Source organism: Tenrec ecaudatus, chromosome X, assembly GCF_050624435.1.
Source record: "Tenrec ecaudatus isolate mTenEca1 chromosome X, mTenEca1.hap1, whole genome shotgun sequence".
NCBI classification, from domain to species: domain Eukaryota; kingdom Metazoa; phylum Chordata; class Mammalia; order Afrosoricida; family Tenrecidae; genus Tenrec; species Tenrec ecaudatus.
The window spans coordinates 145,483,004-145,500,691 of NC_134548.1; the positions used below are offsets into that span (position 1 = coordinate 145,483,004).

A 17,688-nucleotide genomic window follows, 5' to 3' on the forward strand; every position below is an offset into this window, starting at 1 on the left:
AACAGGAATAATTCGACAGATGATCTCTATGTTTTTCTAGATCTTTGTGTAAGGGAATTTTGTTTGCTTGTGTATTTTAACCTCTTTCTTTTACAATGTGGCTTGAGAGCCATCCAACTCAGGGCTTTCTAGCATGTGTGAATTTTTAAGCTGGTAGTTCAAATTCAAAGGGCAAAATGTAGTTGTTTTCTCACACCTGGTTGTGACCCCCTTTCCTTTTATGACCCTGAGACATTTTTTCAGGATGTGGTTATTAATAGGGCACTGATTTCAATGATGATTCCACGGACACCTCCCAAACAACATGCTGCCTACTATGTACAACTGTGCAATCCTTTTTAAGACCTTAATGCTCTTATTAAAATACTCTATTGTAGAATGCTGTTATCATTGCTAAGTGCTGTCGACTCTTCAGTAGCTATATTCTACAGCACTTACAAACTGTAATGAGTCTTCTACATCTTTCCCCTGTTACTAGCCTACTTTTTCAAACCCAATTCTCTAGCCTATCACAACAAGCTTCTAAATATCTTCTCTCCATCTCTCTAATGTGTTTTACACAGAGCAATCAAATTAATCTTTCAGAAATAATCATCATCCTTGTTAAATTTTCTAACAAGTTCCTGTTTCTTGAGGAGCAATGGCTCCTCCCAACACTGCCTCAGCCTCTCTACATGCTAGTCTATTTTATCTCTTTCATAACCCTCATCAGAACCTGAAATTAACTATGTATTTTCATCTGCATGCCACATTTTTTCATTTCCAGATTCTAATCTCCTTGATGGAAGGAAATCTGTTTGCCTTGCTATTTGCGGTTTCTCTAGCAGCCTTCCATTCTGGCAAAAAACCTCAATGCCATCGACTGGATGCTGGCTAATAGTGACCCTACAGGGCAGGGTAGAACTGTCCTTGTTTGTTTCTGAGAATAACTCTGTACTGGACTAGAAAGCCCTGTCTTCCCACAAGGGAGTGGCTAGTGGTTTCAAACTGCTAGTCTTATGGATGGCAGTCCTATACATAACAACTGTGCCACTTATAAGTCAATAAATCTTTGACTTCTAACTTACTTTCGTGACTATTTTTTAAGACTGCCACTGTGTACCAGTTATATACTGTGTGCTGGGGATTCAAAGTCAAATGAGACATACTCTCTGTCCTTAAGGAGTTCTCATTTTGTCGAGGAAGACATATGAAGATAGTCCCCGTACAGTGTAATGGGTACCAAATAAGGAGGAATCACAGAGGAAGGGAAGCCTAAACCAGCTTGGAGCAGAATGGGGAACTGAATCAGAAAATGCTTCCTAGCATCACTTGTGCTTAGACTTAGAGTTTTAAGATATTAAGATGTGGGTATGAGGTGAGGTGGGGTGGGAGAGGGCAGGAGGGTGTGTGATGCTCTAAGAGTGAATTCCACTCCCAGGAAAAGGCATAAAATATCCCGGCCCATTATAGGAACTAGAATTAGCATGGTTGGAGAGGTAGAAAGAGAGCAGATGATCAAGGCCTTTGTATGTCACATGTAAGCTGTTATCTGATAGACAACTGGGAGCCACTGCAGAGCTTTAAAGGAAAAAAGTAGGTAGTGACATACATTCGCCATCTCTGACAACAAGAGCATTAGCAGTAAGCCGGACTGTAGCTGCCACAGACGCAAGTACACAGATCTTCCAACTCTTACAAAGAATCACCTACCAGACAGATAAAGGGCTTTGTCCACCATATACTCTTCAGCAAAGCGAATGTGGCAAAAATTCTTTTTGCTTTTCCGAATAGCAATGATCTCACCACACTGTTCAAATACTTCCACGATGATCTGCTCTGTCCCATTTTCAGGCAGGCCTCCGACAAATACAGTTTTGCATCCTGGTGGTCTTTCTCGGGTTGCAGGAGGTGGAAGATCTAAGTGGAAAGGCAAAAAAGCATTCAAAATTAAAAGGTTTGCTTCTGACAGACCTTCTTTGCTATCCCCATCAAACTTTTGGCAGAGTGCCAAGGAACATGGCTTCCTGACCCACAGTGGATTGAATGCTTGAACCCGAATGTCATTTTAGTTAATGGTTTGTTGATCACACTGTCTAGAGGGTAAAGAACCAGGTCATTTTTGTATCCCATCCAGAGTTCTTTAGTTTTGTTGACTTTTGCCATGATATCCAATTAAGTTCAACTTTCAGTTAATTTTAATAAGAAATAGTGAGGGCTGGGGGAGGGGTGGGACCCCATTCAGTTCAAACTTTTACTTTCAGAAGTTCTCAGAAGCAGGGTTCCTGAGAGAAGGGCTGGTGTAATTCAGATTATGTTTCAATGAATGCTCTGTGTTTATGCATACTGAAAGGACTATTTCAGGATTAACTTGACAATGATGGGGTTAATAGTTCCAAAAAACATTTACAGTTGTCAGAGTGATGTGTTACAAACCATTTCCCCAACACACCCCTCCTGCTTTGAGGTCAGACAGCCTTTTCTCCTACTCATTTCCAAAAAGTTGAGGCCCAGAGTTAGCAATGCAGCATAAAGAGGGAAATAGGAAAAAATGCAGGAAAAGTCTGGGAAATCATTAACTAAAGTGAGATAAATTTGGCCATGGAGAGTAATTAAAAACCTACTTAATGAGATGATTTTCCTTCTGCTTAAAAAATATGCTTCCTACTCACTCATCTCACACATAAAGCCTGTCATATCTGCCAGCTCCGTGTTGCTATTTATATGCATCAAAGCCTTTTCCAAGCAAAAACCTACAGTTCACAGCCCAACAAAGCAAATCATGATGATCATGGGTTTTTCTAGTGTTGGTTTTGTATTTGCAAGGATTTATTTTGTATAATCCATTATTTTCATTCAGTTCTTAACAATTCACCATGCTCAAGATTTGGAGAGCTCAACACCCAGTGATTACAGCTCACATTCAAAACTAAATGAGCCTCACTTGTAGATTAGGCCAAGGCCCCCAGCTTATCAAAGTTGGCAAGCAGTTGATTTGGGAGCTTCCTTGGGTATCAACCTCTCTATGTTCCGCACATTACTACCAATGTCTGTCTTATTGGTAAGATTCAGAAAAATTAATGTCTCATGGCCTCCCCCTCTCTATATTTAATCATTAAAGGAAATAGAGGGAATCAAGGACCTTAAATATTTTCTTGTAAGTTTTTAAATGCTTGTGCAAGGGAGCTTTAAAAGATTCATGAAAATGAAATGAAAAGATAATGGTATTTTTCCATAATTTTTGAAGCCCACTTGTATTCTCAAGAGTTTGTTGTATTGGATTTTGTTCCATACAAGAAGTGTAGACAAAAAAAGAGAAGCGAACCTGAAATGTCTTAGTCATAGCCACTGAAAAGCTGCAGTTTTAGGTAAAAAGAGAAGAAGATGAGGTCCAAAACTTGTCTGAGACCTTTGCTTCTGAGTTTTTAAAACCTACAAGTGATTACAGACCTGATACGTTTAGTTAGTCTTAACTCTAGTGACAAATTAAAATCAACCTGGGAGTCAAACAAATAAACCAACGAAGGTTGGGGCTCACCCCAGAAAGTCTGATTTGATTACTTTAGATGCAGCCTTGACATTTGTTCTTCTTTATAAAAATCTCCTCAGTTAATTATAATGTGTAGCTAAAAGCTTCTGACCTACTGTATGCCTCACATAATACAAAGGGAACTCTTTAGCTGAATGAGGGTAAGTGAACTACTCAAGGTCACCACGTCAGATGTACAGAAAAGTGGCATAAATGTGGAACAGGTAAACCTAGATTTAATCTTACCACAGTTATTCATTCTCTGCATGACCTTGGGGAAAGTACATCATCTCAGAGAATCTTTTATCTCTTCTGTAAAATAAGGATACTATTCCATACCACATGTAATATATGACCCATAATATACGGTCTATATTGCACATGGTACAGTGCATAGTACTTAATAGGTTCCCAATAAGTAGTCGTCATTGTATTATTATTATTTGCTAATATAGAACTCATATTTTCTAATTCTAATTGTGAAACTTTCTAAAGATCTACCACAAATTCAGAGTAGAATACAATCTAAGAGCTGACCTCAACTCATGGCTTATTGCTTTACTTAGAAAAATCTATAGCCATGAAGAATGGCTTTGACCATGAACTACAATCTGATTACAAGGACAAGAAGTTTTCAAGAGCATTCATATAGTTAGAGGTATGTTTTCATAGCAAAGCCTTTACAACAAAACTCTGTTTTAGAATGACAGTCTTATGAAGTTTAATGGAATTTAATGGAATTCTATGATAAAGAGCCCTGGTTGCACTGTCCGGTAAGTGTTGGACTGCTCACCCACCAGGTGCTCCACAAGAAAAAGATGAAGCTCTCTGTATCCCTCAAGATTAACAAGCCATGGCAACCCTGGATTGGAATTAACTCAATTTTGTTTTTGGGGTTTTATGGTAAAGGACAGTGCTCTGGTGACATGGTGGGTTAAGTGTTGTGTTGTTACCTGCAAGGTCAGCACTTCAAACCTACCAACAGCTCCTCAAGAGAAAGATGAAGTTGTCTGCTCTCATAAAAACTGACAGTCTCGGAAATGCTAATGAACAGTTCTAGTCTATCCTGTAGGGTTGTTATGAGTTGGAATTGAGTTGACATCAGTGGGATGGATGGTACAGGATCCTATCATGAAGCAAATAATCACTGTAAGAAAAATTGGTTTGTTTCAGTTGGATCTACCTTTAGATTCATCAAGATATTCTAAAGAAATTGTGGTGGCAGTTGCAGTTACATGTTACTCCCCAAACCCCAATCCTCTTTCCCTTGACTATGTTCATGGGAACTTAAGTTCTGTGATGAAGCCATCACCCTATTTAGAAGCTGTGGTTCGTCTGCAGCGACTGCCTGCTAAGTAAAGGGACCTAAAATCCACTAAGAGCAGTGTCAAGATTGGGGATTTATCTTTTCCTTGGGTAAATGTAGACAGCCTTCCTGACAGCATTTGTTGAGATTTAGGAGTATGCCACCAAGCAAAGCAATGGGCTGCACTATCGCCCTTAATGGATAGTGCCCGTTCTTTAATTAACAGCCCAAAGCACTTTGTTGTCTGGGACTGATTTTCTCATCCCACTGAAATACAGTGTTCCAGACACAGAAATGATAAGCCCACAGGAAAGCAAACTCAAAGTCCACCTATTGATCAGGTAATGTGTTAAGCTCTTGTAACACCCCAGTCACTACTCAGGATGGAGAAGAAAACATCCATGGAAATAGATTCAAGATAATGAAGAGCATAAAGCACTCTAATCTCTGGTAATGGAAAAGGAGGAGCTTCTAGCAATCCTAATTACATCAAAGCATTCACTCTGGGGAGCCCTGTTGGGGAATCAACATTAGGATCAGAGTCATTGCTGATCTTTGAGAAGTGATGTAAGCAGAAGCAAAAAGGGCGTATAAAGCACTTGCATAGTGCTTTCCAAAGGAACACCACTTCTCCCTTAGCTGCTCTGCCAGAATTTACACACTCCACAGTCTTTGGATTGATTTTATTAGACTGACAAGATTGAAGTCCCCGAGGTCTTTAAAAAATGCAATGTCAACTGATTGGATGTTACCATAATGCTGGTCACTCTTTATTAATGTCCCATTTACTTATTATCTCCAACTCTCTTTCTAGAATCTAGACCTGAGAGCAAAATGGGGTCTACTTTGTGATTGAAAATTGGGAAAAAAAATGGCTCTTGTCTTGGCTCCTGAGTGTTTCTCCATGTGGCTGGACCCAGACAGTACATGATATTTCACTAGCTACTAACCACTCACTGCTATTTGACAGTCCACTCCAGGATGTAACCTCTCCATACAGAAGGTCTGGACACAGAAGAGAAAAATCTTGGCACAATTGGTCTTAAAATGGTTTCTTTGGAAAGATGGTGCCACCCTTTTTTCCTTTTACCTTATGAATTCTGCCAATCTCTGATAGCTGTCTGTGTAAAAATATAACTGATTTTCAGAGAGCTTCCTTTTGTTAAGTCTCCATTCTTGAGAGGTAGAGGATGTTACTATTAGGAAAATGGGGGCACTAAACATTTAAGCTTCTAGTGCTCAGTTTGTTCTAGTCTAAGCGTGAGCCATTCACTTTATGGAAGATCTTTGAGATATGATCGAACTATTGAATTGTATGATTTGTAAACTACGTACCAATAAACACGGGGGAAGAAGAAGATATTTACCTTGGTTGAGATCAGTGAGGTTAAGTGACTTACCCAAGATCTCATGGCTAGTTAAGTACGGAAGATACATATATCACATCAGAGCTCAAGTGCTTAACCATGATGCTATACCATCTGTTCCAGAGCAGGTACAAAGCTCTATGGGCCACCTACCAGTTTGCTCTTGCTTTTCCTAATATATTTTGAAGGCTTTGTCCTAGGTAAAGAATAACAGTGGTGGCTACAGTTTCAAGGAAAGAGTCATAATTTTAGAACTGGTTCACTCTTCAGATGTAAAGTAATCCTAAATCTTCAATTTACAGACAGGACAATTCAGATAATCCAGGAAGCTTATGTGACTAGCTCAAGATCCTACAGATCGGGACATTACCTAATTACAGGTTGACTTTGAATTTGTTTCCCTGGATCACAGTTACCCTAGACTATTTGCCTGGAAGTTTTTCTAGTACACTAGAAAACCACTTGTATTCATTCAAGGTACATTTACCTAGAAAAAAGTAGAGGGCAGTTTGGAATATGTGTCTGAAACTCAGATGAGAAATATAAACTGAAAGTACACATTTGGAAGTAATCAGCTTCTGGTAGTAATTAGCTCATATTCTCTCTGCTTCTAGATCTCTGAAACCTCCCTTCCCAGAATCCTTTTGCCTCTGGGATTATTTCTTCCCTCTCACATTCTATTTCTCCATCGTTCAGCAAATGTTTAATAAAACCCTACTAGGTGCCAGTCACTTTTCTTAAGTACTTGGAATACATGAGTAAAAATAGAAATCCCTGATATTGTAAGTTTTACATTCTAAGAAGGGACCCCATATGTAATCCATCTGATAGATAAACTATATGGTTTGTTAAAAGGTATTATGTGTTATAAAAACTAGTGATGGTAAACAGGGCTCAGAACGTGATAGGGAAGGCTGAAATTTTAAATAGGCGATCAGGTTCACTGAGAAAGGGGCACTCAAGCAAAGACTGGAGGAAGATGAGGATTTAGTTTCGCAGATATCTAAGGGAAGAATATTCTAAGCAGAGGGAAGACCCAGTGCAAAGACCCGATGATGGAAGAGTGCCTGGCACGTTAAAGGACTAGGATGTAGGCCAGTATGACTGGAACACAGTAAACGAAGGGAAGGACAGTAGTCATAAATTATCAGGCCAAGCAGACAATGTGGGAGAGGGGGATGGAAGATCACGTAGGGCCTTGCATACCATTAAAAAAGGATTCCTAATGGCACAGTGGTCAATTAGATATGCTGCTAATCAAAAGCTATAGGAGAAAAGATCTGGTGGTTTAATGATAACCATAAAGATGATATCCACTGAAGCCCTATGAATTGGAATCAACTCCGTAGCACATAGCAACAACATGACATTAAAAGGACTTTATTCTGAGTGAAAATGAGGAGCCATTAATTCAATTTGAGTAGAGAAATAACATTAATGACTTTGGTTATAAAACAGTGGTTCTCAGTCTGTGGGTCGTGACCCCTTTGGGGGTTGAACGACCCTTTCACAGGGATCGCCCGATTCATAAAAGTATTAAAATGACAGTTATGAAGCAGCAACGAAAACAATATTATGGTTCTGGGAGGGGTCACCACAACATGAGGAACTGTATTAAAGCGTCGCGGTATTAGGAAGGTTGAGAACCACAGTTGTAAAAGGATCACTCTGCCTAGATTGTTGTAAAAAGTCTAGTGGGACAGTTGGATAGCTACTGCAACCGTCCAGGAAATGAATCTTGGTGGCTATAAAGTAGGTCTAAGCAGTTATGGTGAAAGTAGTAGGGTTACATATATACTTTAAATAGATCTCAGGGAATATTCTTACAGATTAGATGTCTTGTGGGAGAACAACAAAGCGGCAAAGATGATTTTGGCTTAGGAACTGAAAGGATGAAGTTGCCACTAAATGCAATGAAGAAGGGTGCTAATCAGGTACATTTGGGGGATAAAGACTAAAACGTTATTTTTGAACATATTTAGTTTGAGATGTCTACTAAGGGAGAGTTGAGTTTGGAATTCAGATGCCAGGTTGTTTGAGTCAGAAATACAAATTTGGGTGTCACTGGAATATATCAAGGTTTTTTAAGTTAGTAGTAAAACAGAATTGAGAAATAATGGGATTTTTCCATGAACATTTTGAAGCTACTTCATGTATTGTTTTTTTTTAAGTCTTGAAATTAGGCAAAATAATCAAAGTAATGAGTGTGGATAGAGAACATTCTCAAAGACCGAGACATGCGGCTCCAATGATAAGAAGTCAGAACAGAAAATAACCTGCAAAGGAGCTACAAAAGGAGCAACTAGTGAGGTGGGAGGAGAATTGACAATGTTGTGCTTTGGAAGCCAAAGGAATGAACTATATCAAAGATGGTCACATTCTGCCCTTAGGCCAACTGGGAAGAGACTTGAGAAGTGGCCTTTGGATTCAGCATTTTGAGAGCCACTCTCACTGCCATCAAGTTGATTGCAACTCATAGTGACCCTATATGGCCAAGTAGAACTATCCCTGTGGGGTTCCAAGACTGAAACTCTCCACAGGAATCAAAAGCCTCATCTCTTCCTGCAAAGCACCTTGTGGTTTTGAATTGTTGGCCTTGTGGTTAGCAACCCAACCTGTAACCACTATGCCACCAGGGCTCCTTGTGAGAGTCACTCATTAGCTTACACAAGGGAAGCTTTGATAGAGGGTTAGGGGTCAAAGTAGGAGTGGCATAAAGAAAGGAATAAAACTAAATACAGCCTGTATAGATTATACCTTTTGAGAAATTTTGTTTCTAAGAGGCATACATAAATGTAACTATTTTTTCCCTTTAAAGTCTGAAATGTTGGAATTTCCTACAGTCTTGTCCTTGCTCTTCTCTTCTTAATCCATATCCCCGTTCTAGTTATTTACATCTTCAACTTATCTAGTGTTTTAAGAAAGACGAAGGAGTCAATAGTACTGAAGATAGCATAGGGGTACATTAAATATCCATTGGAGTTAACAGTATTTAAGTAGACATACAATTATAGAACTGGTTTAACTTCAGTATTGTCTAAAGACAGGGCAGTATTAGATCTGGGGTGGATAGCTTTGTGAGGCTAGGAAATAGTTGAACCTCAAGATAGGTATGTACAAGGTTTTCTCTCATACAGCCAGAGTGTTTCTTAGAGGCAAGGATTTTGAGACTTCTTCATCTTACATCCTTTGGACATGTTGCTAGAAGAGACCAGTCCCTGGAGAAGGACATCATGTTTGGTAAAGTAGAGGGGTAGTGAAAAAGAGGAAGTCCCTCAATGAGATGGATTGACATTGCCATTGGCTGCAACAATGGGCTCAAACACAGGAACAATTTTGAGGTGGCATAGGACCAGACAGTGTTTTGTTCTGTTGTGCATAATGTTGCTATGAGTCAGAACCAACTTAATGACACCTAAAAACAACAAAGATGTGTAGATTCTAATCCTGTACTCTAAGGGTGGAAAGGAGAAATGGTGGACTGAAAACAGTCCTTTGAAGCAGAGGTCAGGAGTTAAACTCTGCATTTGTGGACAATGTAAATTGTAGGAAAATTTCATGGTTCTAAATACACAGAATGCATTTGGATGAGTTTTCAGGTGAGAGAGAGAACAAGGAATCGATGAGATTTTCAAATAAAGGTGATTAAGGAGCAAACTGGATGAAGAAGAGTATGAGAGTTCCAGGATCACAGGACCTTATATCTGAGGGGTACTTCCAAGGCCAATGAGTGCAAAAGAACTTACCAGAGACAGGGAGTAATAAGTAATAGGGATTAAAATCAAGGCTCAGACAGGGTTGGTGGGCTTCAGAGAAGATGAGGAATTCAGTCACAGCAGGTCTCTGGTCTTCTCATATGTTCTGTCTAATCTTTACAAGCAAAGTTTTGGGCTGTTAACAAGAAGGGGAAACAGCTCAAGCCCTTGCCCCTACAAGTAGCCCCGTTACCATGCTCTCAACACAGAATGAAGGGAAGCTGTTTCCTTAATGTTTTCCCCATTCAAATAATCTAGCCTCACTTTTAATAAAGCCCAAGCTACGAAAAGAAAACAGAACAACAGTTTACTTTAAGCCGTGTCAGGAATGTTTTTTTTTTATTCAATTCCCAGAAGCCCCGGCTTTATTGGCACTAATTAGCCTGTCAGCATTCCTAATACAAATTTGAAGGAAAAATGTTTCCCTCTTACTCTGTGACCCTTCAAATTCAGAACTGAGAAGACATAGCTGAAGGTGGGGAAAGAGGAAACATATTTCAAAGACACCTGTTCCTTTTACTTGAGAATATCAAAAGTTAGAGGTTCTTTAAGACACTATTTCTACATTCACATTAAAAGACTGTCCACGAGTTGTGAAGAAATCAGATGGTGCCTGGCTCTCAGAAAGAATAGCATCCTAGGCTTTAAAAGCTTGTCTTTAAACAAATAGCCATCTTAGAGATGCATCTGCCAAGTCCTCATGGAAGAAGCACACCAGCCTATGTGACGCAAGGATTATAAATAATAAAACCCACATCTGGAGTGGGGAATGGGATTCGAACTTAAATTCTGAACACCTGATTTGCAGAGGGCTATGGATGACAGGTAAAAGTCCAAGATCCATTTTTGGGGTCCCCACATGGATTAAGCCTCTGGAAAATCTCTCCTGACCATAAACCAGGGATGTGAACAGCCTTACTAGCAGACAGAGAGCATTGTAAAATGGATTATTGCAGATGTAGTTACATTAAAATTTAACACTGTATCATTTGACTTCCCTTATTTTAAATGTATCAGTTTTAAACATTTTCTACTTTCTTTTTGATTGAGATTTGTTCTGTCATATTTTTTCTTTTATTTTGCATGGTATTCTATATATGAAATCCAGCACAGGTATACCTACACAGAAAATAACTAGATTAATAGTTTCCTAGAGATATAGTAGACGTGGCTGGGGTAAAATAGGGGCGCTAACAATGAGAAAAAAAAGAAGAAGATGTTCTAGAACTGATTGTGGTAATGATTGTATAACTCGTTAAAATTATTAAACTGTTAAATTGTATGCTATGTAAATTATGTCAATGAAACTTTTTTTTAACTGCTCTGGTGTGGTCTGTGTTAGAAACACAGCATGTGTGCTAGTCTTTGAAGATGTAGAAACTAAACCTCCTACACAATTATCTGTGTGTACCCTACCAAGACATTAAAGATGGTGAACCATCCTGCTAGCTTAAACTTGATGCAGACTGATGACGTGATGAATGATTAAATCGGCGGGAGTCTCCCTTTTAATAAGCAGGAGGTTTACACAAACACTGGAAATGTTGGATTTCCTGGATTGTGGAGTAAAGAAGGTAGTGTCAGGGATGCAGCAGGGCTTTCTTTAAGGTAAAAGCAACACACTGGAGACCAATGGCGGGGAGAGGAAGCCATCAGCCATTTACAGGGGCCAGGTCAGTAGGAATAAGAGATACAGACACTCTTCCTCATCTAGGTATTTCCTTGCCATTTGAGCTGGCAAGTCAGACTAACAAATGTCTTCCTAGTCTTCACTTCCTCTTAAGGACGTGCTCGCTCATCTCTGAGATGCTGGCTTCTCACATTTCTTAATGGCCAGGAAGGAAGTGCCCCGCTAACAACCAAGTTCCAAAGAGCTGCATTAAGCACTAAGGGGACAAGATAATCTGTCTGCCCAAACCTGACTGGCCTTTAAATCCTCTCAGTAATAAGAAGAATGTACTAGGTAGAACTTGGGTTCTTGCCAGGAGCTGACCCTGTGATTATCTGATATCTATGCAAGGTAGGATATGAAACATTTATCTTAAGTCATAAGTTCTTATTTATCAAAGGTTACTGTCTATCTTGGTAAGGTGCGTTCATTTGATCTATGGCCTGAACTCATGGCTGTGTCCTTTAAGAGTTCTAATCTCTGAGCACTAAGTTGGTGGCTCCCGTAGGAATGCCACCTGACACTACGGTTGTTATGTGCAGTTAAATCAATTTTTGACACATAGGGATCCCATGCGTAAAACTGCTCCATAGGGTTCTCTAGGTTGGAATCATTACCAAAGCAGATGACCAGGTTTTTTTGCTGCAGTCGCTGGGTATGTTTGAACCACCGACCTTTTGGTTAGTAGCTTAACACTTTACCATTGTGCCACCAGAGCCTAGCATCACTAGGTTTGTGGGGAATGCTGTAACGAGGCTTAGATTATGGACAGAAGTAACCTTTGGTCATTTAAAGTAAATCAAAGCCCTAACAGATCTAGAAAAAGTTTCAATTATTATTATTGCTACTTTTTAATGGAAATATGGCTACCGTATATTTCTTGGCATCTTTAAGGGAATCTAAGGAGAATGATGAGTACTCATGGATGACAAGACAGATCCTTAGATCATTTTCACATGAACTGCACTGATTGGATGGCTGCAAGTAGCCTGACTTGGATTTAACATTCCTCTTTGTCCTCAGAGTTAGTTGAGCTACACAATGGCTATAACCCATCATTGCAAGGGTAGTAGCTCAAGGGCTATATGACTGAATAGCAGCAGCAGAGAATTCTTAGCACCAGCTATACAGTCTCATGTGTCTCAGGTGGGCTAAGGCCACACTCTATATATGCCATCACCAGCACGTGAGCGAGCTATGAAATAGAGAGACTGCAAATTACGTAGACGAGTGTATGTTGGGTGCTTCCTTCTGAACCAAACACACTGTAATTCTTTTGCAGATGGCAGCAGAAACACGCTTTTCTACTTTCACTGCAACCAGACACCAAATCTACTGTTCTACATATGAATTTCAGCCTTGCCCAGTACGAGAACATCTTCCCACCCTTATGTTTCGCAGATGGGGCTTCTGAATATGCATCTGTGAACTTCTTGGGTTCTAGGACACCAAACACATAGTGACTTGTGGGGAGAATTACTTGGGTTTGGAGGGAAGAGTGTGCAGCTTTTACAATGTATGATCTCCTTCACGACTGGCATATCTGGTGGAATTGGCGGAGGTACTATTCCCAAACCAGGCATCATTGGAGTTATGGGTGGGATTCCAGTCATCATTCCAAGAGCAGGGTCAAAGTCTAAAAAAAAAGAGAGGAGAGAGAGAAAAACAAATGACACCAGATAAGGTCAAGTGGAGGCAGAGTGTTACCTTTAACATCTTACACCAAAGTCTTTTCTAAAGTAGAGGTAAAATATTTCAGAAATCATGTCCCCAGCATTGTCAGGTCTTAGATGTTATATATTGTTGTGCATTTTTCTTTTGGGGATGGCACTGTTCCCCTGTATCTTATTTTGACTCCCCCACAAACAACAAAACAAAAAATAAATCTAAACCAGAGCAACCATGTAAGACAAAACAGAACTGTTGCTTTGGGTTTCAAGGCTATAAATCTTTATGAAAATGAAAGCCTCATCTTCCCCCCCCCCCAGAGTTGCTGGTGGTTTTGAACTGATGACCATATGGTTAGCAGCCCCATACATAATACTACCAGGGCTCCATTTTGACATGAAAAGTCTTTCATAACATGACTACCTTTTGTCTACTCAGGTCATCTTTCACTAGTTCTTGATACCCTCTGCTTGAATCCGACAAGGCTCCTTGCTGTCCTTTGTACACACACTGATAGTTCCTATCTCTCTGTGGTACAGCGTCAGTTTGGGGATCAGGCAGACCTAGGTCCTAGTTCCATCTCTGATTGGCTAAGGAACCTTTTAAGTGTGCATTTCCTCATCTTCAAAAGAGGGTTAGGACAACCTACTTTGTAAGAAGTTTTGAGGAGTAAACAAAATATTAACTGTCATGTGCTCAGCACAGTACAGAGACCAGAAAGGCTCAATAAACAACTATTCACTGTGCCTTTGCTTACGCTGTTTTTCTTATCTGGAATCATTTGAGCCTCCCAAAGTTCTCCCCAGGCTTCAAGGCATGGCTTACATCCATCCTTCTTGGAGAGTTTTTTTCAGACAATTCTAGTTCATATTGTATTCTGGATCTAAAAATTATTGATTCTACATTTGACAATGACATTCTATATTGACAATGAATTTTTAGTTTGTACCACCCTCTGATTATGCCGTCAGGCAGGTCTCCAGGATATGTGAAGGAGTTTCACAAACAAAAATTCTGTGAGGTCACTGTCTTCTACATATGCTTTGATTCTCTCCAAACCTTGGTCAATATTATCAATCTGATGGTACAATCTTACATGGTGCCATGAGTGAAATACCATATTAGCCAAACGGAGTGAATCATTTACCAGGATACCCTCTTAGAAACAAGATTTTGGGAGGACCTCATACACATGAATCCAAACGTTCCTTGGATAATCTATTAGCTCCTACATTGGTACACTGAAAAGGAGAAATGGGGACCAGGGTCCATGTGGGTTCTGTTTGGAATTGGAGATCCTTGCTTAGATGACACTGCTGGCTTTGGCCAGTCCTACATAGGAAAGGGAAATGGGAACTATTGAGAAAGGTGTTTCTGGTAACTAGAACCCATGTAGGGCCTGATATAGCATTGCCTATCCTGTCTGTCTTCAGCACTGAAGGGGGAACTTCAAATTGGTTAAAGTAGACATTCCTAAATGAGGGTTCCTTGAGGTGCTGGCCTAGGACAGGAGCTTTGCTTCCTATTAGTAAGGGTGGTATTCACTTTGACAGAGGATATTTGTACTGACATTTGCTGATAATATATCCCTGAGTATGGTGGCACATACAAGGAGCAAAGTTATGAATATTTAATAGATACAACCAAACACATTGAGGGACTGAGTCACTGGACTGGGGACTCAGGACCGTAGTCTCTGGGGATACTGAAGTCAATTGGCTTAATATCATCTGCAAAGACAATGTTCCATAATCCCATTTTTGTGAGTAAGTGACTGAGAGCATATTTACCTTCATCCTTATATGTCATCTCCCTCAACATGCATGTGTGTGCATGTACACAGAAACACACTTCTCCCTCTCTGTGGCTCTCTAAATTCCTCTAGTAGTATTGATGTGACCCTGGAGAAAATGTCTTAATATATCTGTGCCTCGATTTCCCTTTAGGTAAAAGTAGACACAAATAATGACATTTAGTTCAAAGGATGAAAGGATAGAACAGATATGAAAACTTCTGCCAGGTAAATTACAAAACATGAGTATACACACTGACTGCTGTGGGCACTCATTCCCACATTCTACAAACATTTGTTATAATTCTCCTACATGATAGACTATACAGCCAAAGGGTCTACAACTCCCTTTCAATCTTAGAGAATGCAAGGCCCCTTACTGGCTGTCATCCCATGCTGTAAAACAAGAGTATTGTGGTTAACGATGCCATTTACATCAGAAAAATTGATTTCTTGTGCAAAAGGTTTTGAAGAAATTGTTAGTGTGATCTCACCCATTTGCAAACTGCTATTTTTTCAAGGAAAATATCAGATTAGATTGTGTGTCAACCTAATAATGACATGTATTTTTCTCCTCCTACTGAAATGTTTGTCTTCCTTTTATTGTTCTGTCTGCCTCCTCATTGTTATTCATATAGCTTTGTCACTCACAACTCTACCTTACCAGAGATTACAGAAACATCAGTTCATTAAACAAGTTCTGCCACTTTGACTGAGCAGGAAATGCCCGTCTCCATGTACTGTCTACTAATAAATGGAGACAAACAAAAAACAAATACACAGGATAAATATAACTCTTGACTGATGTACTCACCACTGTGCTGTTGGGTATGATTACATTAATATTTTATGAATTTCATTTAAAAGCAAATGTATTCATGACATATGGCTAAAGCCAGAGAAGAAAAACTCCATCACATTGATTATTTTTGTTATCTTCAACTATTAAGCACCAAAGTAGCTGCAGATTTCTCATGCTAACCAAGAAAAAAACCATTTAAATCTTTGGCTTTATGTAAGTATTGCCAACCGAAAACAAAAAACCAAAAAAAAAGAAAGAAAAAATAACAACCCAAACCCATTGAACCTGTTGCCAAGGAGTTAATTCATAGTGACCATGACCCTGAAAACTCAAAGAAGTCAGCACTTTAAGAACATACTGGAAATAGACCATCAGAGGAACTCTCTTTTCCAGGCCCCTGCCAACAAACATATGCTATAGCATCTTACATTATAAATTCAAACCTCTGAAAGAGATTGCAAATCACATGGAAGAATAGTGGACAGGGCCAAAGTATTCTTCCAGTCATATTTACAATCAATAGGTTAAGTAAATGAACAAGCAAGTAAATACAATTACTTAAATAAATTCATTTTTGTATTTACAATTTCTTCTTTTAGTATCCTTTCCCTACCCCTTCCTCGACTGTCTGGTCATTGCCAAGAGAACCATATGGTGTTGGTTTGCATTCGTTTTTCTGATTCATGCATTTCCCAAAGTCCTCACTCACTGGAAATTCTGAGAATGCTAAAAAGAGTGGGTTAAATTGCTCCTCAGAGTTCCCGCCTTATCATGTGGTTTCTAGAAAGGGTTTGGTATAGCCTTAAGCCTTCCTGCTGCTTACTCAACCTAGGTAGCTATCACACAATGTTATTACCCTTTATATTCTCTGTACAACCTGAGCCAGGAAGTTTCAATGAAGGCACATGTGATATCTATGCAACCATCTAGTCCATATGCCCATCCAGCTAATATTTCGGGGCCAGTCCCTGTTCCAGGTGGCAGGCTATAGGAATAAATAAGACAAAATGCTTGATAGCCTTTTTTTGGAGACAGCCATCCAAACACTTACAAGGCTAAAATAGCAATTATCATCACCATCATAATTGTTTATTGAATGCTATAATTTCTTAGGTACTGAGTTAAACACTGTATATAATCTCATCCTAGCAGATCTGCGAAGTAGGTACTGTTGTTAATCCTTCATTTTCTAACTAAAGAAACTGAGGCTCAGAAAGATTTTCCTTGCCCAAGGTCATACAACCAGTAAGGGGCATGCATTGGATTTAAATTCAGCTTGTTCTAACACTATGAACTACCACACTATCTCTCAATGTGGCATGACAACTGCTTGAATACAAAAAGATCCAAGGTTGTAACAAGGATGCTGATAAAAGACAGTGGATGAACAACTGAACACTTCCACAGTTCTTCATTCCCAGTGTGGTGGATCAGAAGTGGATACAAATTCTCCTAGCAGCAAGAGGTGTGTGTGTGTGTGTGTGTGTGTGTGTGTGTGTGTGTGTGTGTGTGTGGTGGTCTATCTCCTTCACTTGGAATCTACCTTGAGTAATGTAATATTGCAGAAAGGATAGTATGTCACCATTTTAGACTTGTTCTTAGCAATTTCCACTTCTTGTCTTTGGGACTATGTGATTTGGGAGCTTTAAATTTCCATGTAGTAAGGGCAATAAGCATGTAGGAGAGACCATGGAGAGATGCCCAACTGAGTCCAGGTTTCTAACTGTGCCTGACAAAGAAGCAAGCATATAAGAGAAGTTGTCTTGCATTCCCTAGAATAGCGTGTCCCAGTTGAATTATCCAAGTTAGCACCATGGTGAA

The 17,688-nt window shown here is 39.5% G+C and overlaps 1 protein-coding gene across 3 annotated transcripts in view; it reads right to left on the reverse strand.

Annotated features, from left to right (window-relative positions):
• The window catches only part of ENOX2 (ecto-NOX disulfide-thiol exchanger 2), a 347,998-nt gene that overhangs the window by 59,329 nt on the left and 270,981 nt on the right, over positions 1–17,688 (reverse strand). For all 3 annotated transcript variants that reach the window (XM_075538972.1, XM_075538971.1, XM_075538973.1), the window contains exons 5-6: positions 13,086–13,241; positions 1,693–1,899 (exon numbers count right to left, since the gene is read on the reverse strand). In XM_075538972.1, the coding sequence (XP_075395087.1) occupies positions 1,693–1,899; positions 13,086–13,241 (363 nt within the window). The remainder of the gene's footprint in view (positions 1–1,692; positions 1,900–13,085; positions 13,242–17,688) is intronic.